The sequence below is a fragment of the Trachemys scripta genome, chromosome 22, assembly GCF_013100865.1.
Source record: "Trachemys scripta elegans isolate TJP31775 chromosome 22, CAS_Tse_1.0, whole genome shotgun sequence".
NCBI classification, from domain to species: Eukaryota; Metazoa; Chordata; order Testudines; family Emydidae; genus Trachemys; species Trachemys scripta.
In genome coordinates, this window is record NC_048319.1 from 14,897,893 (window position 1) to 14,915,884 (window position 17,992).

Genomic DNA, 17,992 nt, shown 5'->3' on the forward strand with positions numbered 1-17,992 from the left:
GCAAACCATGAAGCCGGTAGCGCTTCGGCAGCCCTTTTCCTGTGGCTGGGAGGGAGGAGGGGGAGTTAGGGCGGGGACTTTGGGGAAAGGGCGGGGAAGGGGCGGAGTTGGGGCGGGGGGCTGGGGGTGGGGGTGGGAAAGGGGCAGGGCCAGGGCCCCGTGGAGTGTCCTCTTTTTTTATTTTTTAAATATGGTAACCCTACAAGCGGGAGCAGGCAAGGCTGGGAGTGAGGGACAATGCGTCTCGGTGCTCTCCACCAGGCCGCATCGCTCTTCCTCAGGCTGTTTGCCTTGGCACATTGACTCTTCTGCTGGTGCTTGCCCCGGATGATGTGCTAGTTGTTTCTAAGGGGTGAGGAGTTCTACCCAGGCCCAAGCTAAAGCCTCCAGGTTCTGTGGACGCCTTCAGTAGAGCAGGTAAAAAACACATTTATTTTCCTCCACAGAAAATTCTGATTTTTTTTTTGGCAGAAATTCAAATACAAAAAAAGTTCATCCTACACCTAAAAATGTCTGAAATCCAAAATAATCTTGGCAGTGGAGGGAGTGTACCATGGGAATTTCTGGTGAGGGTGGAACATGGGAGATGTAGTCCACCAGGGAGCCTTGCCCCGTAGAGAATGGGCAGATGAGGGAACCAAACTACAAATCCCATGAGGCATTGCAGCAGCTTTCCCAAACTGAACTATTTTCATTTTCACACATTCAATTTTTCAAAGAAAAAATGAAATTTCCAATGAAAACAGAGACTTTTCATGAAAACTTGCATTTTGTCAAACACCAATTTTCCATGAAAAACACTTTTGATGGAATATTATTGTCCAGTTCTCCTGCTTGGCCATGGGAGCTGAATCCCAAGATAATGGCACTGTGCTCTCCTGGAGCCTGGGTGCAGATCTGAAAATTGCAATCACCAGAAGTCTGGACATAACAGCGTGCGTGATGGCAAAATGGAAAATATTCCTTCTACTTTACTACAGAACAAATATGTCTTATAGACCCTGAAAACAAGGCTTCCGGGAAAGCCACAGGGCCTGATTCTCCACTCGCTTACCCCAGTGTAAATAGGATTAACTACAATGACATTAGCTGAGTCATACTGAGGCAAGTCTGGAGGATGTGATAGATGAATTGGACCTGTAAACTCTTCTAGTTTGGTGGCTACCAATAAGGCTTCATAAACCAAAAGACTAAAATGAGAGCCACCAAAATGTGGTTGGCCACTGCTCTAGAGAGTGTTTGAATAAGATTGTGCTGAAAAGTTTTTGAGATGTGGTTAAGAGATTTAGATTTCAGCAACTTCAGATTCTCTTCCAGCAGCTAGACCTCTACCTTCAAGAAAACCGAGTTCTAACACCTACCTCAGAACTATTCGGATTACATAAGCAGATGTAGCAGTAAAAAACTAACCCACCAAAAGTCCCTGACAGCAGTCAGGTGCTCAGATAATCCTGACTATCAAGGATCCTGTGATGAGTTATATGCAGATTGTACTCTCTAACTATTCAACAGGGGAAAAATCTAGACAATTAGACATACTTTGGGACTGACTTTGGTAGTTCTGATTACAACTAGACTACATTGGAAGTACGTTGGAAGCAGGAAGCCTGCCAAAGGGGCAGTGGGGCCACTAGACAATGAAGGTATTAAAGGAGCACTCAAGGAAGACAAGGCCATTGCAGAAAAGCTAAATGAATTTTTTGCCCTGGTCTTCACTGCAGAGGATGTGGGGGAGATCCCTACTCAGAGCTATCCTTTTTGTGTGACAAAGCGGAAGTCCTGTCCCACACTGAGGGGTCAGTAGAAGAGGTTTTAGAACAAACCGATAAAGTAAACAGTAATAAGTCACCAAGACCACCAACTCTTCTCCTATGAATAGTCCTGGCTTTCCAGTGGGATTACAGTATACAGTAAGTGTTTGCAGGATTAATCACTATATCCCCATCACAATGAGCCCCTCTGTTTAATACTCTTTTCAACATCTCATTGTTACAGACACTGTCTCGGAAAGTCAAGTCTGTCTCCTCAGCAAGTTGAACAGCAAATCAAGATTAAAGAGAGCGAGTGAAATAATTTAAAAAAATGGGAAAATATTTTTAATATAAAAGGAATGAGGAAAAATGCAGAGAAAAATCTTTTTAAAAATCCTTACTCGCTTTTGGCTTCAGAGTGCTTTGCTTAGTGCGCAGTTCAAATACACTAATGGTGCAGCTTTTTTTAGCAGTGAGTTTCTATAAAACCTTTAGCTTTGCACCCTCTCTGTGTCAGTTAATCTGCTTGCTTCCTTTCTGTTCAGTGATTTGTACATTTATGGATCTTTTTCAATTAAGGGTTAGTAAAGTCAAATTTGATTTGGGCAAAATTATGTTAAAAACCCATATATCAGTAAAGGAACCAACCACAAGGAGGACTTTTCTTTGAAAACAGACTAAAAATGTAACGTATTTCCAGGAATTTCACAAGAGCATCATCTGGAAAGTAGTACCACTAACTCTTCCATATGTTTTTTCTTAAATCTCTGAAACAAATCAAAACTTCAAAACCAGTTCTTAAAACGTTTGAATAAAACCCCCACAACCTACTAATGTCCATCCAGATAAAGGTCTGCCATGCAAAATATGGCAAAATAAGGCAAGAGCCTTCTGCATTTGCTGCTGGTAACAAGACAGACCAGTTTAACTCAGAGGTCCAAGATCAACTGTCTACACAATGAACGAAGAGTACTTGTGGCACCTTAGGGCTGGTCCACACTAACCCCCCACTTTGAACTAAGATACGCAACTTCAGCTACGTGAATAATGTAGCTGAAGTCGAAGTATCTTAGTTCGAACTTATCGCGGGTCCACACGCGGCAGGCAGGCTCCCCCGTCGACTCCGCGTACTCCTCTCGCAGAGCAGGAGTACCGGCGTCGATGGCAAGCACTTCCGGGATCGATGTATACATTTATATTTAACTTCATTAAAATATATAGGGTTTGATTGCACCCAGTTTACCAAATGATCCATTTCGCTCTGTATCAGAAATCTATCCTCTTCAGTATTTACCACTCCCCCAGCTTTTGTGCCATCTGCAGACTTTACCAGTGATGATTTGAGGTTTTCTTCCAGGTCATTAATACAAATGTTAAATAGCAGATGTCCAAAAATGATCCCTGCTGGACCCCACTGAGAACACACCCAACAGATGATGATTCCCCATTTGCAATCACATTTTGAGACCGACCAGTTACATAGTGATAGCACTAGTCTGTCCCTCTCACTGGGTTTTACGTGCATTGAACAAGTCTCTGGCGACATCCGGGATGCAGGGAAATATCGTTATCCCTGTTTTCTGAATAGGACCTTGGTGCACGGAGGGGAAGTGAGGGAGGTGGGAACGGGACCTAAAGAAGCACAGAGGGCAATGTTTCCCATTTTACAACAGCCCAGATTCCTTTAAACTGCCCAAATTGCATCCCTGCCTCCCTCGTAGGTAGCCATGGGCAGGCAATAGTAAGAATGCACTTCGGCTTCCATTGGAGGAGTCGGTATCCTAACCAATCACATTGCCTTTGTGCACAAGGATTTTTTCAAGCTCAAGGGCCCAGATTCTTGGCTTTGGTAAGGCCACTTTGTGCTGTTTGAACGTTACATGCACATGGGCCTTGAACCGGCCAGAGAGCCACTGCTATGGAGCTGGCAAAGATGGCATAAGCATGTCTCATACCAGCCACTTACAGCAGTGTAAGAAGGGTACTGGGGGGACTTGGAATGCACCGGGGTGAGCTGGCGGCATGATGGAGCTGAACCCTGCTATGCCCAAGTCTCTGCTAGCACCACGACCCCTCCTGCTGTGCCTTGTGCTGGGGCCAAGCAGCCCTACATCAAAGAGCTGCAACCATCTCCCTTTGGCTGGGAGCGGGGCTGGGCCGTGGGGCAGAATCAGGGTCAGGAGGCCTAGCAGCCGCGGGTGACCCTCGCTGCATTCACTTTGCAGTCCAGTCACTCCCGTTCCCTCCCTTCTGAGGTGACTCAGAAGATGCCAATAGAAATTGTGTAGGGAAGCAATTTGTGAACTCGCCAGTCTCCTGGGGCTACCTCCAGGTGGGCTCCAACCTGCGCTGCTCTGAGTCAGGCACCCCCTGATCCTCTTGCATGGCTGTGTGCTGTTTGTCTCTGAGTGCCATCTGACCATGCCAGCTTTGCCAGTGCCCCCAGACACTGGTTCTCTCCATTTGCTTCCTTGGCACTGTGGCACCCTTCTGTAAAGAACCCTTCTTCTCTCTTCAATCAGAATGAATCCAGGGCTCTGAGAAATGCTTTTCCTCCCCAAATGGCCCCTTCCTTTCATGAGATGTCACTGATTTCAGACCCTGTTTGATAACTAATAGCCACGGCATAATTAGCAGTTTTCGAATTAAGGCTGTAGCTGATCCTTCATTCTGATAAGTGAAAAGAAGCAGCCATTAGCTCACAGGAAAGAGCATTTCCAGTGCAGGGCTCAGCTGGGCTGCAGACGCTCTAATGACCCTTTCTTCCCCCCTTGTTAAACCCATTCTTGCTGTTGAAAACCATTAAATAGTTCATTAACGTAATAATCCTTCTAAGATCCTGCATCGCAAATGGATTTGTCAAGCGCTGTTCCTGAAGGAGTTAGTCATATTAAATTGTCTTCTACTGTAAGGAATTTTATGACAGACTGTGCCGCTTTGGGAATGATTTATGGCCACCTCTTGCTTTATTAGCTAGTATTGTAAAGTAATTTGTGAATCAGAGGTTCATTTATTTTGCTGAGTCTTTCCTTGTGCGAGAGGAACTTTGTGAAGCAGAGTTGTGAGGGGGCACAGAGCACGATATTGCATTGCCAGGAGAAATATAAGTTGTCTCCTTTCCTGCATTTCTGCAGCCAGGCCCCCTATTCCCTAATCACCCTGACTCCTCTAATGTAGCTACTCTAGATTCAGTTGTTTTTAGCTATTCCCTGTTGACTATAGAGCTGGGTATTGAGGACTAGCATGGGTCAGAGGGGGAATAATAAGAGGGACGTGTCTTGCGTTAAATCCTATGACACAGAAGAGTCCTGTGTATTTGTACTAGTACCGAGTTCCTGAGTGGACACACCCAAAGTGAGTTGGTACTAAGGGAGAGCAGATCAGGAACTGAGACAGCAGCCACACCACCTTGTGGTGTGTAATCCGCATCACAGCACACAAGCTAAGATGTACTGGGCTGTATCAGGGCTTTTATGGGAGCCCTCCAAGGGGAAGTCATTGGGCTACAGGAAGTAGAGCTGGGGAGCCAGTAGGCAGAGCTCTTCCCTCTGTGTGAACATGTACGGTGGGATTTCTGAAAGAGCCTATGGGAGATAGGAATCTAAAAAGCTAATGAGTGTTGGGCACCTTCCAGAGCCTTTGGATGTCCCACCTGCAGTTAACATTCTAGCATGTTGCTAAGGCCACTGTGCTGTATGGGAGGTACTGTACTGTTTTCCAATGAGGTGCAATCCTGGGGCCATTACAAATCGCAGGGCACTTTTCAGAAGAATTGGGGGAGAATCCCTGTATCATGTTCAAATTCCAACTCAGAAAAGTCAGAGATGGAGAAGAGCTATTAAGTTATCTAGTCCCTCTCCCTGCCAATCCAGGATAGAAGTAACTACATCCTGTTTCCCTAAACTCCCTGGGATAAGGTATGTTGCTTCACTTTGTGTCCTATACTGTCACTGTATACTGTTACCCTTGTTGTGTTCCACCCCAGAGGTAGCAGCATGTCTGTGATGGATGAAGTGAACCCTGCGAACAGTATGTTAACTTTACAAAATGCTTTGCGATCCTTTCAGATGGAAAGTGCGAAATGTAATGTAAAAAGGGAAAATATTGTTTATAAAATTCATACAAGCAAAATGGTTAGAGTGCTCTGATGGTGCAGGACCAGCATTGGTCAAAATTTTTCCACTGATGAAATTGTTTCCTGACAAAAAAGTGTTTTTTTCTGGCAAGTATCTGCTTTCCATGGGAAATTCTGAATTTTCATAAAAAAAAATAAAGGCCTGAAAACTGAAATATTTTTGGATGAAAAACAAAATATTTTGTTCTGGAGATGTTGCTGTAGTGTCTCATGGAGGTTGAAAGTCAGTTTTCTCTTTTCCCCGCACTCCTTAATGGGCTGGGCTCCACAGCAGGACTACATCTCCCATGACGCACCAATAGCTGAATAAAAATATTTAATTTTTCAGCCAAAATTTTTGGTATTAACATTTTTGCTAAAAAAACAAAATTTTCTGCATTTTCTCATTTTCCAACCAGCCAACTTCCATAACAGGAGAGAGTAAACAGAATGGGCCTGCACACTTTGTTGTGTTATAGGGACAATAATGATTCACTAATGATCTGGAGGATGGCGTGGGCTGCACCCTCAGCAAGTTTGCAGATGACACTAAACTGGGAGGAGTGGTAGATATGCCGGAGGATAGAGACAGGATACAGAGGGACCTAGACAAATTAGAGGATTGGGCCAAAAGAAATCTGATGAGGTTCAACAAGGACAAGTGCAGAGTCCTGCACTTAGGATGGAAGAATCCCATGCACCGCTACAGACTAGGGACTGAAGGGCTAGGCAGCAGTTCTGCAGAAAAGGACCTAGGGGTTACAGTGGATGAGAAGCTGGATATGAGTCAAGAGTGTGCCCTTATTGCTAAGAAGGATAACAGCATTTTGGGTTGTATAAGTAGGGGCATTGCCAGCAGATCGAGGGACGTGATCATTCCCCTCTATTCATCATTGGTGAGGCCTCATCTGGAGTATTGTGTCCAGTTTTGGGCCCCACACTACAAGAAAGATATGTAAAAATTGGAAAGAGTCCAGTGGAGAGCAACAAAAATGATCAGGGGGCTGGAGCACATGATTTATGAGGAGAGGCTGAGGGAACTGGGAACTAGTCTGCAGAAGAGAAGAATGAGGGGGGATTTCATAGCTGCTTTCAACTACCTGAAAGGGGGTTCCAAAGAGGATGGATCTAGACTGTTCTCAGTGGTAGCAGATGACACCACAAGGAGTAATGGTCTCAAATTGCAGTGGGGGAGGTCTAGGTTGGATACTAGGAAAACCTTTTTCACTAGGAGGGTGGTGAAGCACTGGAATGAGTTACCTAGGGAGGTGGTGGAATCTCCTTCCTTAGAGGTTTTTAAGGTCAGGCTTGACAAAGCCCTGGCTGGGATGATTTAGTTGGGGATTGGTCCTGCTTTGAGCAGGGGGTTGGACTAGATACCTCCTGAGGTCCCTTCCAACCCTGATATTCTATGATTCTATGACCACTAAAGTAAGTAAAGTTACTCATTGTGAAAGTGTTCACAGGATCAGTCTGGCAAGGAGAGGAATGAGAGGTTGCAGGCTACAAGAACAAATGAGAGTAATGGTATAGAACAGGCTAGTCACATGGCCTATTTTATCCTATCCCATAAAAAACACTTGAAGACCCTCAAATGTCTGTTCCCTTGCTCTAAGGGCTGGTCTGCATGCACCCTTGCACCAAAATAACTAAACTAAATAATGTCGTTGTTTTGGTGCAGGTTTGAGTGAAGACCAGCCCTTACCCTACGATAAGTTACAAAGCAGACTGCAAAGAGTTACAAAGGGATCTCAATAAACTGGGTGACTGGGCAACAAAATGGCAGATGAAATTCAATGCTGATAAATGCAAAGTAATGCACATTGGAAAACATAATCTCAACTATATATATAAAATGATGGGGTCTAAATTAGCTGTTAGCACTCAAGAAAGAGATCTTGGAGTCATTGTGAATAGTTCTCTGAAAACATCTACCCAATATACAGTGGCAGTCAAAAAAGTGAACAGAATGTTGGGAACCATTAGGAAAGGGATAGATAATAAGACTGAAAATATCATAATGCCTCTATATAAATCCATGGTATGCCCAAACCTTGAATACTGAGTGCAGTTCTTGTCACCCCATCTCAAAAAAGCTATATTAGAATTGGAAAAGATACGGACAAGGGCAACAAAAGTGATTAATGGTATGGGACAGCTTCTGTATAAGGAGAGATTAAAAAGACTGTGACTTTTCAGCTTGGAAAAGAGACGACTAAGAAGTCTATAAAATCGTGAACGATGTGGAGAAAGTAACTAAGGAAGTGTTATTTACTCCTTCACATAACATAAGAACCAGGGGTCATGAGATTAAATTAATAGGCAGCAGGTTTAAAACAAACCAAAGGAAGTATTTCTTCACACAATGCACAGTCAACCTGTGGAATTTGTTGTCAGGGGATGTTGTGAAGGCCAAAACTGTAACTGAATTGAAAAAAAGAACTAGATATGTTCAAAGTGGATAGGTCCATCAATGGCTATTAGCCAAGATGGTCAGGGATGCAACCCCATCCTCTGGGTGTCCCTAGCCTCTGTTTTCCAGAAACTGGGAGTGGATGACAGGGGATGGAGCACTGGATGATTGCCTGTTCTCTTCACTCCCTCTGAAACACCTGGCATTGGCCACTGTCAGGAGATAGGATACTGGGCTAGATGGACCATTGGTCTGACCCAGTATGGCCATTCTTATGTTATCAGTATGACTCCGAACTAGATTTGATTCTTCTGAATAAGAATAGCATCTGCAGTTAGAAATGGCAACAGTTATCAATCCTGATGCTTCAGGGTATATATTGATCAAAAGCTGAGTCAGGAAGAGATTTCCCCCCATGCTGTAGTGTTGCACATTTGTCTGGTACAGAATGAAGGTGTTGGGGGTGACACTTTCTTATGAAGAATCTGGAAGAGGCCATTGTAGGAGATGGGACACTGAATTAGATAGTCTCTTTTGGTACAGTCTTAGTTTAGCTATGTAATCCCATACAGTGGTTCCGCTAACCATTTGCCAGACCCAGTGAGATGATGCTTTCTAGTCCATTTCTGATCTCAGACAGTTTTAGAGCTATGCTTCTGATGAAACTGGCAAAGACAAATGACCTTAAAGACTTGGACTGTCAGAGAGCTGGACATTCATAGAATCATAGAATATTAGGGTTGGAAGGGATCTCAGGAGGTCATCTAGTCCAACCCCCTGCTCAAAGCAAGACCAATCCCCAATTCTGAAGGAGAAACTGGGACTCTGGAACAAGACACTTGATTTGGGTCACTGGATGCAGAGCTTGGAAACTGCCTTTGGGAAGAAGTTCCACATGTTCTCTGGTTTGCCAAAATGCTATTTACATCTTTATATTCTGCATCATTTTGCCTGAAAACCAAGAAATAACGATTCCCCAGTCTGAGTTCCTTAATTTGCAGTTCCACATGCTTTTCTAAACAGTGCTGGCATTTACCCTAACCAGGTCCTCTCTCATACTACAGAGAGAGCTTCAAAGATTACTAAGTAAAATGGAATAGACACTCACAGAGATGGCTGTGTGGTCCAGTGCTCCCAGCAAGGGACTGGGAGCCAACAACCCTCAGCTCTGTCCCTGATGCTACCACAACCTCACTGTGTGGCCTTAATAGTTCAAACCACTGAAAAATAGGTATAAGTATATTTATTTTGATGTTTGCTAGCTTTAATGACAGAGAGCCCCTCCAATACATTTTCCAAAGCCTCCAGGTGACTTGGAGTCTAAGTTCCATTTTCAAAAGTCACTTAAGCAGGGAGGATCTGAAGTCTCATTGTAAGTCAGTGGGATTCAGGCTCCTAAGTCACTTTTGAAAATGGGCCCTTGGCTTCTGTCAAGGTTCCTTCCTCACTCTGAACTTTAGGGTAGAGATGTGGGGACCTGCATGTGAACCCCTAAGCTCAATTAACAGCTTAGATCTGATCTGGCTGCCATCACTCCCAAGTACTGATTCCCTTCCCTGGGTAGCCTTGAGAGACTCCTTTACCAATTCCCTGGTGAACACCGATCCAAACCCCTTGGATCTTAAAACAAGGAGAAATTAACCATTCCCCTCCTTCCCCCCACCAACTCCTGGTGGATCCAGATCCAACCCCCTTGGATCTAAAAACAAGGAAAAATCAATCAGGTTCTTAAAAATAAGACTTTTAATTAAAGAAAAGAAAAGTAAAAGAAAACCCTCTGGGAGAGATTAGCATACTAGCTACTCTCACAGACAACAGATTCAAAACACAGAGAATGTTCCCCTGGACAAAAACTTAGTTACACAAATGAATACCCAATTTGATTATTCCCTAATTGCACAAGACAAGTTACAAAAGAAAATAAACATAAACCTATTTATTCCCTTCACTAATACTCACTACTTGATAAGAGGCTGAATTCTGGAGCTTTCCCACTCCAATCAAAAGTGAAACTGACTCAGACAATGGGAATTTTCCTCCTTCCTTTTGAACCATCTTGTCCTCCCATTGGTTCCTCTGGTCAGGTGTTAGCTAGGCTAGGTGAACTTCTTAACCCTTTACAGATAAAAGAGGTATTAACCCTTAACTATTTGTTTATGACATGCCCCCCAAATCTCAGACAGTGTTGGACCGCACTGGCTGTGATTTTTTTCTAAAACTTTAGAATAAACAGATGAATAAAACACATGCACCTTTACATATACTACTAATTATGTAAAAACTACAAGATTTTTCACATTTCAAGGACGATTTTAACCAGTTGATTCTGGGAAACTTTAATGGGAGAGTGCATTAGCCACTTTGTTAGAAGCCCCTGAAATGTTTTGAATTTCAAAATCAAAATCTTGAAGAGCTAAACTCCACCAAAGAAGTTTTTTGTTTTTTCCCTTGGCGGTATGAAGGTGCTTCTGAACATTTTGTCCTAAATCAATCAATAATAACATGTGCCTTCCCTCCCAGGGTGCTGCGAGGCAGGTGAATGTTAGTAAAGTCCCCGGAGGTCACGGGATGAAGGCAAAATAAAAACTCATCTCACTACAGCATGTTGCCGCCTCTCAGGTACAGCACAGCACTCCATGAGATGCTGAGTTAGAAGGTAATGCTGCAGTTAGTGTGTCAGCAAAGCCAGCCATCACCCTGGGCTCAGTGATCCTTTGTGTATAGCTCTGGGAATCCACATCTGAGTTCTTGAGGGACTTTGGCTCAGGACTCCATGATATCTTCCTCCTTTTCAAACATGGCCCTGCACGCTCTCCCTTCCCCCAGCTCCCTTGTCGATGATTAGCAGCAGTGTTAACAAGTTATCTGACGGACGCACTGGAAAATGTCTGAATGTGTGAGTGTTTCTAGGGGAGGAGTGCACTCCTGCCCTTCTGTGGCAATGAGCAACTCTGGGCTGCCTTTGGTGGCTCACTTTTAAAAACGAACCCACTCCAAATGCAGCGCCATAGCTGCTGTCCGTCTTTTCAGAATCAAAAAGCAGCACAAGCAAGTGACCATGGATGTCTAAACTCTAGGAATGAGTACAGCCAGCCACAGGGCCCCCCCTTGGCTGTTGGTCCTCAGCTGCCATTGCTAGCCTCTGTGCTCCAGCTCCCTCCAATTCAAGCGCTGCTTGTGTGACCGTGTCTGTGCCGAAGGTACTGCATTCAGAAAAAGTGAACCCATGAGAGAAGCCTTCCCAGGCAAGCATGGGGGGAACATTGTCTTTGGAATGGCCTGGGGGCTGCTCCAGTTCTGCACATTGACACAGGAAAGCTTTCCCAGACAGGCAGACTCAGAATACACTGGAGTCCATGTAGTGACGGCAGGAGGTGCCAGGCTGACAACCCAGCTACAGCATGGGCAGCAGTACCAGCTCCCCATACAATGGCCTCCTCACTTGGAGCCCCACACTCTGGCTGCCAGTTTTCAAGCCCATTTGATCCTTGGATGAACCTGCCAATAAGAGCCCATGACTAGGATGAGATTTGTGACGTGGGTTCCTTTCCACTCAGAACCACCAACTGGTTGCACAATGCCACCAGACCAGAGCAGCCACCAGACAATAAGGTCTTGCAGACAACACAGCCCCAGGTCTGGACTGGCATTGGAGAGCTGGACGTGAAAAGCTCCATACCCTGCTGCTGGGACACTCTGACCCAAGGGAGTGCAGCTGAGTAATCACTTCTCCTCGCCTGATTCCTGTGCCCTGCTCAGGTTTGCAACAGGGGCGAGACTGGGTAACACACGGAGCTCTCTTTGTGCCCTCAGGCACTGAATTCCCCTGTGGAATCAGCTTGTTCTCCTAAGGGGAGCTTTGGAAAAGGCTGCAGAGCAGAATTTTTGCTGACCTCACACATAATACAGAAAAGGCAGTTTTAAAAGCAAGTCTGGTCTTCAGACTCTGTGCTACATTAATAATCCAAGTTCTGTACCATAAAAAATAAATGAACATTAAACATACCCTCGTAAAGTGTCTTGGCCTCTTCTTCTCACTCTATTTGCTGGCTGTCTTTCCTCATAGCCTGCAAATCTGTCTGTCTGAAAGTCCCCTTCATATTGGCCCTGGGCTTGTTCCATGTACAAAAGTGCTGTACATCCTAGCATGAACTTGGCCAGCCATAATAACCCCATGATGGCAAGGATTCCTTGATTCCCTCTGTTGCCCTGAAAGCCTCTTCCAGCTGGAGGGGCCCTGCTGCCCTGGTGGAGGATGGACTGTGGCAGCAAACCCTGAATGCCAAGCTGCCGTCCTGACGGTCCCCTTCTGAGGCTAGAAGCAGAGACAGGACAGAGGAGACACAAGTGTTCTTAAGGGCTTTTACATTTTTAAAATGATCGTTCACCCCAGGCCCCCCTTCCCAAGCATTAATAGAGTGAGGTCATAAAATCGCACTGACTTTGGCTCCCTGTGCACAATCCAGCTAACAAGCTCACACACTCATACCGCACAAAGACATTGCCAAAGAATTCCTTTCCCAAAAGTTAGGCACGGACAGAGGCTGCTCCCTCTGGATCTCTATGGAATGGAGATACTCTCTGCCCTTCGCTCTGTCCTTCTTGCCCAGCAAATGCTTCCAGAGCATTTGGAAACATAAAGGCAGGGGGGGCGTAGCCAGGTGGAGGGAACAGGGGGAGCAGAAAATAAAAAAGGCGCCACCCGCTGCGGCGCTTTTACTGACGGGGTGGTGCTCCAGGTCTTCCGCGGTACTTCGGCAGTGGGACCTTCACTCGCTCCGCGGGTCTTCGGCGGCATTTCGGCGATGAAGCTTCAGTGCCGCCAAAGACACCCGGAGCGAGTGAAGGGCCCACCGCTGAAGTACCGCCGAAGACTCGCAGCACCGCCCCGTCAGTAAAAGCGCCGCAGCGGGTGGCGCCTTTTTTTTCTCCCGGGTGAGTAAAATTAAAAAGGCGCCACTTACGCTACTGCATAAAGGGCACCCAATTAGTGCATTGAGTGTAATTGCAGACATGCCCTGGGGTTTGGTTGCTGCCAGCCTGCGATACCCTGAATGCAGCTCCAGGATTCAGAGCAGCAATGCAAGAAGCAGGGCTATGGGGCCAGAGAAGATGCACTCAGGACAGTGGTTTCCCAGGGGAAGCTCTGGCCTCATGTTTCTGGGCCCCCTTGCTAAATTCCCCAGCTCTGCCCTCCCAGACCCATGTGCCAGCCAGACCAGGAGGAGTGGGGGCTGGGATGTGGGAGGGGCATGGGGAGTACACTGCCCTGAAAACAGTGTTTCCAGCTCCTGGGATTCCCTTTGAAATCCTCTCTATTTCCCAGGGGGTTGAGGGGAGTCAAGGAGCCCAGTGGGTGGAGGGAGCTCAGCCCAGTGATGGAGTGGGGAGAAGGGATGAGTGTGGAGGGTTGCATGGGGCTGAATGACAGGTACTACGCTGGAGTGAGGGAGAGGAGATAAATGTGATGTGTTAGGGCTGGGCTGGTATTTGTGGGGGGCTCAGTGAGAGAGCACCATGTGTTTGGGCCATACTAGGGGCTGGCGTGAGTGCTAGGCCAAGGCTGAAGTAGTGCAGGGGATGGGGTCACGGGGAAAGAGCCTTTGAGCTGGGCCAGGCCTGGGGGAAGTTTGCATGACTTAGCCTGAAAAGCTGGGAGGGCGATTGATATGCTGGTGCTGAAGGCAGCAGTAGCAGGCCCTGGATGTCCCGTAGCACCACCAAGGGGGTAGCTCAGGGGTAGGCACAGGGATCTGCAAAGAGGAGGCCAGTGTCAGAGCATCTGCCTTCAATCCTAGACCAGCTGCCTGGCATCATTGTGTCAACCTGTGCTGTGGCCTGTGGGAGCCAAAACACGGGCACGTCCCCAGACACAGCCCACGGCCCCGGGTCCCAGGGACTCTGCTACAGTCATTTTGCCATGCGTCTGTGTCAGTGAACAAAGCAAAATTAAACCCAGACCCCTGCCAAGGGGAGGAGACGGGACGCTGCCTGCGGAGCCCACAGAGCGACCAAGAGGAGGTTCAGCAACACTCACTGTGTGGGGAGGGATCCGGATTGGGTCACTGGGGGCCGTGGTCTGGGGAGAGACTCAGCTCATGTCACTGGGGGCCGTGGTCGGGGGAGCCCATTGGGGGAGGGACTCAGCTTGTGTCACTGGGGGCGATGGTCCAGGGGAGCCCCTGGGAGGAGGGATCAGGCTTGTGTCACTGGGGGCTGTAGTTGGGGGAGCCCATGGGGGGCGGGATTCAGCTCATGTCACTAGGGGCCGTGGACTGGGGGAGCCTCTGGGGGAAGGGATTAGGCTCGTGTCACTGGGGGGCCATGGACTGGGAGACCCCTGGGCCTGGGGGGAGGGATTCGGCTTGTGTCACTGGGGGCTGTGGTCGGGGGAGCCCATGGGGGGAGGGATTCAGCTCATGTCACTAGGGGCCGTGGACTGGGGGAGCCTCTGGGGGTTACTGGGGGCCATGTTCTGGGGGAGCCCATAGGGGGAGGGATTTGACTCATGTCACTGGGGGCCGTAGTCGGGGGGATGGATGGAGGGATCTGGATCAGGTCACTAGGGTCCATGGTTGGGGGGAAGGACAGAGGGATAGTGTCACTGGGGCCATGGTCTGGGGGAGCCCATGGGGGAGGAATTCGGCTCATGTCACTGGGGGTCGTGATTGGGGGGAGAGAAGAAGGGATCTGGATCATGTCACTGGGAGCCATGGTCGGGGGGGAGCTCATGACGGGAGGGTTTCACCTCGTGTCGTCATGGCCCGTGGAACCCACAGAGATTTCCAGAGTGGCTTTATTTCGGTGCCAAACATGCTACACACACCCCAGTGCCTTTAGCATCAAGCCTGCAGGGCTCTGCCCGGGGACTGGCACCATGAACTCACAGGGTCTCAGGCAAACGGGGTGGGATGAGCAAGCCCCGGCAGTGGGAGTGTGGCCATCAGCAGTGAGCAGAGCTGCAGCAGGAGCTGAAGACGGGGAGAAAGGCGCAGACTCTAAGCTAGGGGAGGACTGTGAGGGTGCCCAGTCCTGGGCCTGGCCTCGGGGATGAGGGTGGAGGTCTGGGTGTATGACAGGGAGTATGGCTGGGCTTGGGCTCAGGGTGCATGTGATAGAAGGCAGGGCCGGGGTGGCTGACCGGCAGAGGCCATGGGGCTGGTCTGATATGGGCAGGCAAAGTGTGGTAAATTTGAGATGTTTTATCACTGTCCTTACCCGTCCCCCCAGCTCCCCGTCAAAGCTCATTCCTTCCCCAACCCCGCTCCCCATTCCCCAACTCCCCTGGCCCTACACTGGCATGTGCAGACATTCAGCTGCTATGTTACCCACCCCCTCACTCCAGCGTGCTGGAGCTGGGAGCCAGTCCCCAGGAGAGCAGGGGCTTGCAGCCCTCCTCAGAAAAGGAGGGCCAGAGAGCATCTTTCACCCTGAAACCCCAAGTCTTCTCCCAGAGGTTCCCCCTCTCCCCAAAATGAAAATGACTGCTGCTGCTGCTGAGAGAGGCAGAGCCCTGAGCACTCCTGCTGGGAGGAGTAGGGCCCTGAGCTGCCCCGAAATGTCCCCCATGCTGTCCCACACAAGCACTTTCCAAGTCCAGCGCAGCCCAAAAGCAGGCAAAAAGCAGAACAGACAAGGCAGAAAATGTGTTCAAACCATTCCCAAACTCACAGTGTCCCTGGTCAGAATGTCTCAGCTTTCGAGGACATGCTTTTCAGGCTCTAATGTTTGCAATGCAGTGAATGAGAAAGACAGAGAGTGGGAAGGAGCAAACCGGGCTGGGAGCAGAGGCAAAGGAAGAGACAAAGAAACTGCCCTCCCTTCAGTGCCTTGCAAAACTCTGCTCCTTTGCTACACATGTCTGTCTGCTGAAGGCTAGGATATGATTATCTCCAGCTAGACAAAAGGGGGGGGTAGTTTTTAGAGCTTTCAAAGTAACACACACATGGAAAAGTGGTCACAGAAAGCAAAGATTTTTTTACACTAGGAGGTTTCCAAGCTCTCATGCAGAGATTTCAGTTGAGGAGATGATAAGTGACCCCTTTAACCACAGTGAAATTAGAATCACAACAATGATCAATACACAGACATGTACCCTTGAAAGCGTTAACACTACAGTTCTGCTAAAAGAATATGGAAAAGTAATTTACACCATCTGAAGAGAGTTTAAAAAAGCTCAAAAATTATCTGCAGCTCTGAGAAATTCCACCAAACGTTCTTTGTAAGAAATCAACATTGACAAAGGAAAAAAAGAGAGAGAATCAATCATTAAATCTGAGCTAAAACAGATTGGCAGATTTGAGGGGAGCAGGAAAAACATTTCAATCTGTGGCATTAAGTGTCAGAACTAAATAGAGGGAAAAATGCAAAAAAAAAAAAAAATAGAAAAAAAGCAGTCGAACAATTGCAAACTAGCTTTGAGATAAAGAGAAAGAAATCAGCCCCTTAGCCACTTATAGAGTCTGGATTTAGTCTGAATCTGTTTAAATACCTTTAGGTCCTGGAACTGGTGATGTGCCCAGAGCTCCTTTGTTTAGTGGAGATCTGGGCAGAAAAGAAGGGAATAAAACCCTCACCCCTGAAGGAAAGAAAAAAGGTACAGCCTAATCCAGACTGGAGAGGGGGAGGGCCTTGTCGCGGGAGAAGGGGTGCAGGAGGAGTGGGAGGAACAGGAGAACAACCCTACTGCATTCTTGAGCCAAAAGTTTCTCACTTCAAGGAGGGGTAGGGGGAGAGGTTGGGTTTAGCAAGAGACATTTGAATGCAGACATGATTATCACCTAACCATTCCTTGTGTGCTGAGGACCCATTCGGTTCAGCTCCATGGACTGGCTGCTGGTCCTAGCTTTAGGCAGGAGCAGCAGGAGGCAGAAGAAAATTAATAATAGTGACTTCATATCAAAAGACTCAGGGGGAAAGAATCCACTCTCGATTTGGGGGTAACTTGTTGCTTCTTTTTGGAAAAAAAGAGCCCCATATTAAAGTGAGTGAAAGGAGAAAGTAAAAGAGACTTCTCCTGCCAGCTGTTTTATTGCAATTGATCAGGGATAATCAGGGAAGGGCGGGCGGGTTGGAGGGAAGTGACCCAGCTCAGAGATATAAGACCCCCCCCTCCCACAATTTCAACATTTTATTAACTTAATTATTTTAATTAATTAATTTAAATAGTATTTTGATGGTTTTAAAATTAGATCTTTCTTTTCATCACACATCAGTTCATGATCTGGTTTTGCTTGCAGTGCACAATGGATGTGTTTCCTCTCCATCTTGTTTCAATAATTATTATTGATGTCTTCTCTTGAAAAGAAAAAGCACGTGCACACAGACACACACACCCTTGACTCGTTTCATGTATGCCTCTGCACACCCTGGGTATTTCCAGGAACTAGACGATACCAATACAGTGTAACCAGGAAATACCAGAAATCTCCCCAAAAAGCCCAATACAGGCCAGGTTCCAGGCCAAAGAGGTTCTGATAAACTCCAGAAAAGCAGCTGAGTGTTGGATGTCTAACTGAGTGATGTGAGGGACGTTCTTTTGTCCTAAGAGCACATCTGCCCCCTGCTCTGTTACCCTTTCACACCCTGTATACAGAGTTCAGATGCAAACCTTGGATCAATGCAGAGAGGTGTCGAAATTCTCTGACAAACCCCAGCAGACTGGGGGACTGCAGCTCCTTTCCCCTTCTTCTGCCTCTCTTTGAAATGTCCTTG

General features: G+C 47.2%; 1 protein-coding gene across 1 annotated transcript in view; it reads right to left on the minus strand.

Moving 5' to 3' along the window:
• The window catches only part of FBN3 (fibrillin 3), a 272,873-nt gene extending 255,993 nt beyond the window's left edge, over window positions 1–16,880 (minus strand). The window contains 2 exon segments of the mRNA XM_034754983.1: window positions 12,285–12,593; window positions 16,770–16,880. Of these exon segments, the coding sequence (XP_034610874.1) occupies window positions 12,285–12,454 (170 nt within the window). The 5' untranslated portion in view covers window positions 12,455–12,593; window positions 16,770–16,880.
• Between the last annotated feature and the right edge of the window lie 1,112 nt (window positions 16,881–17,992).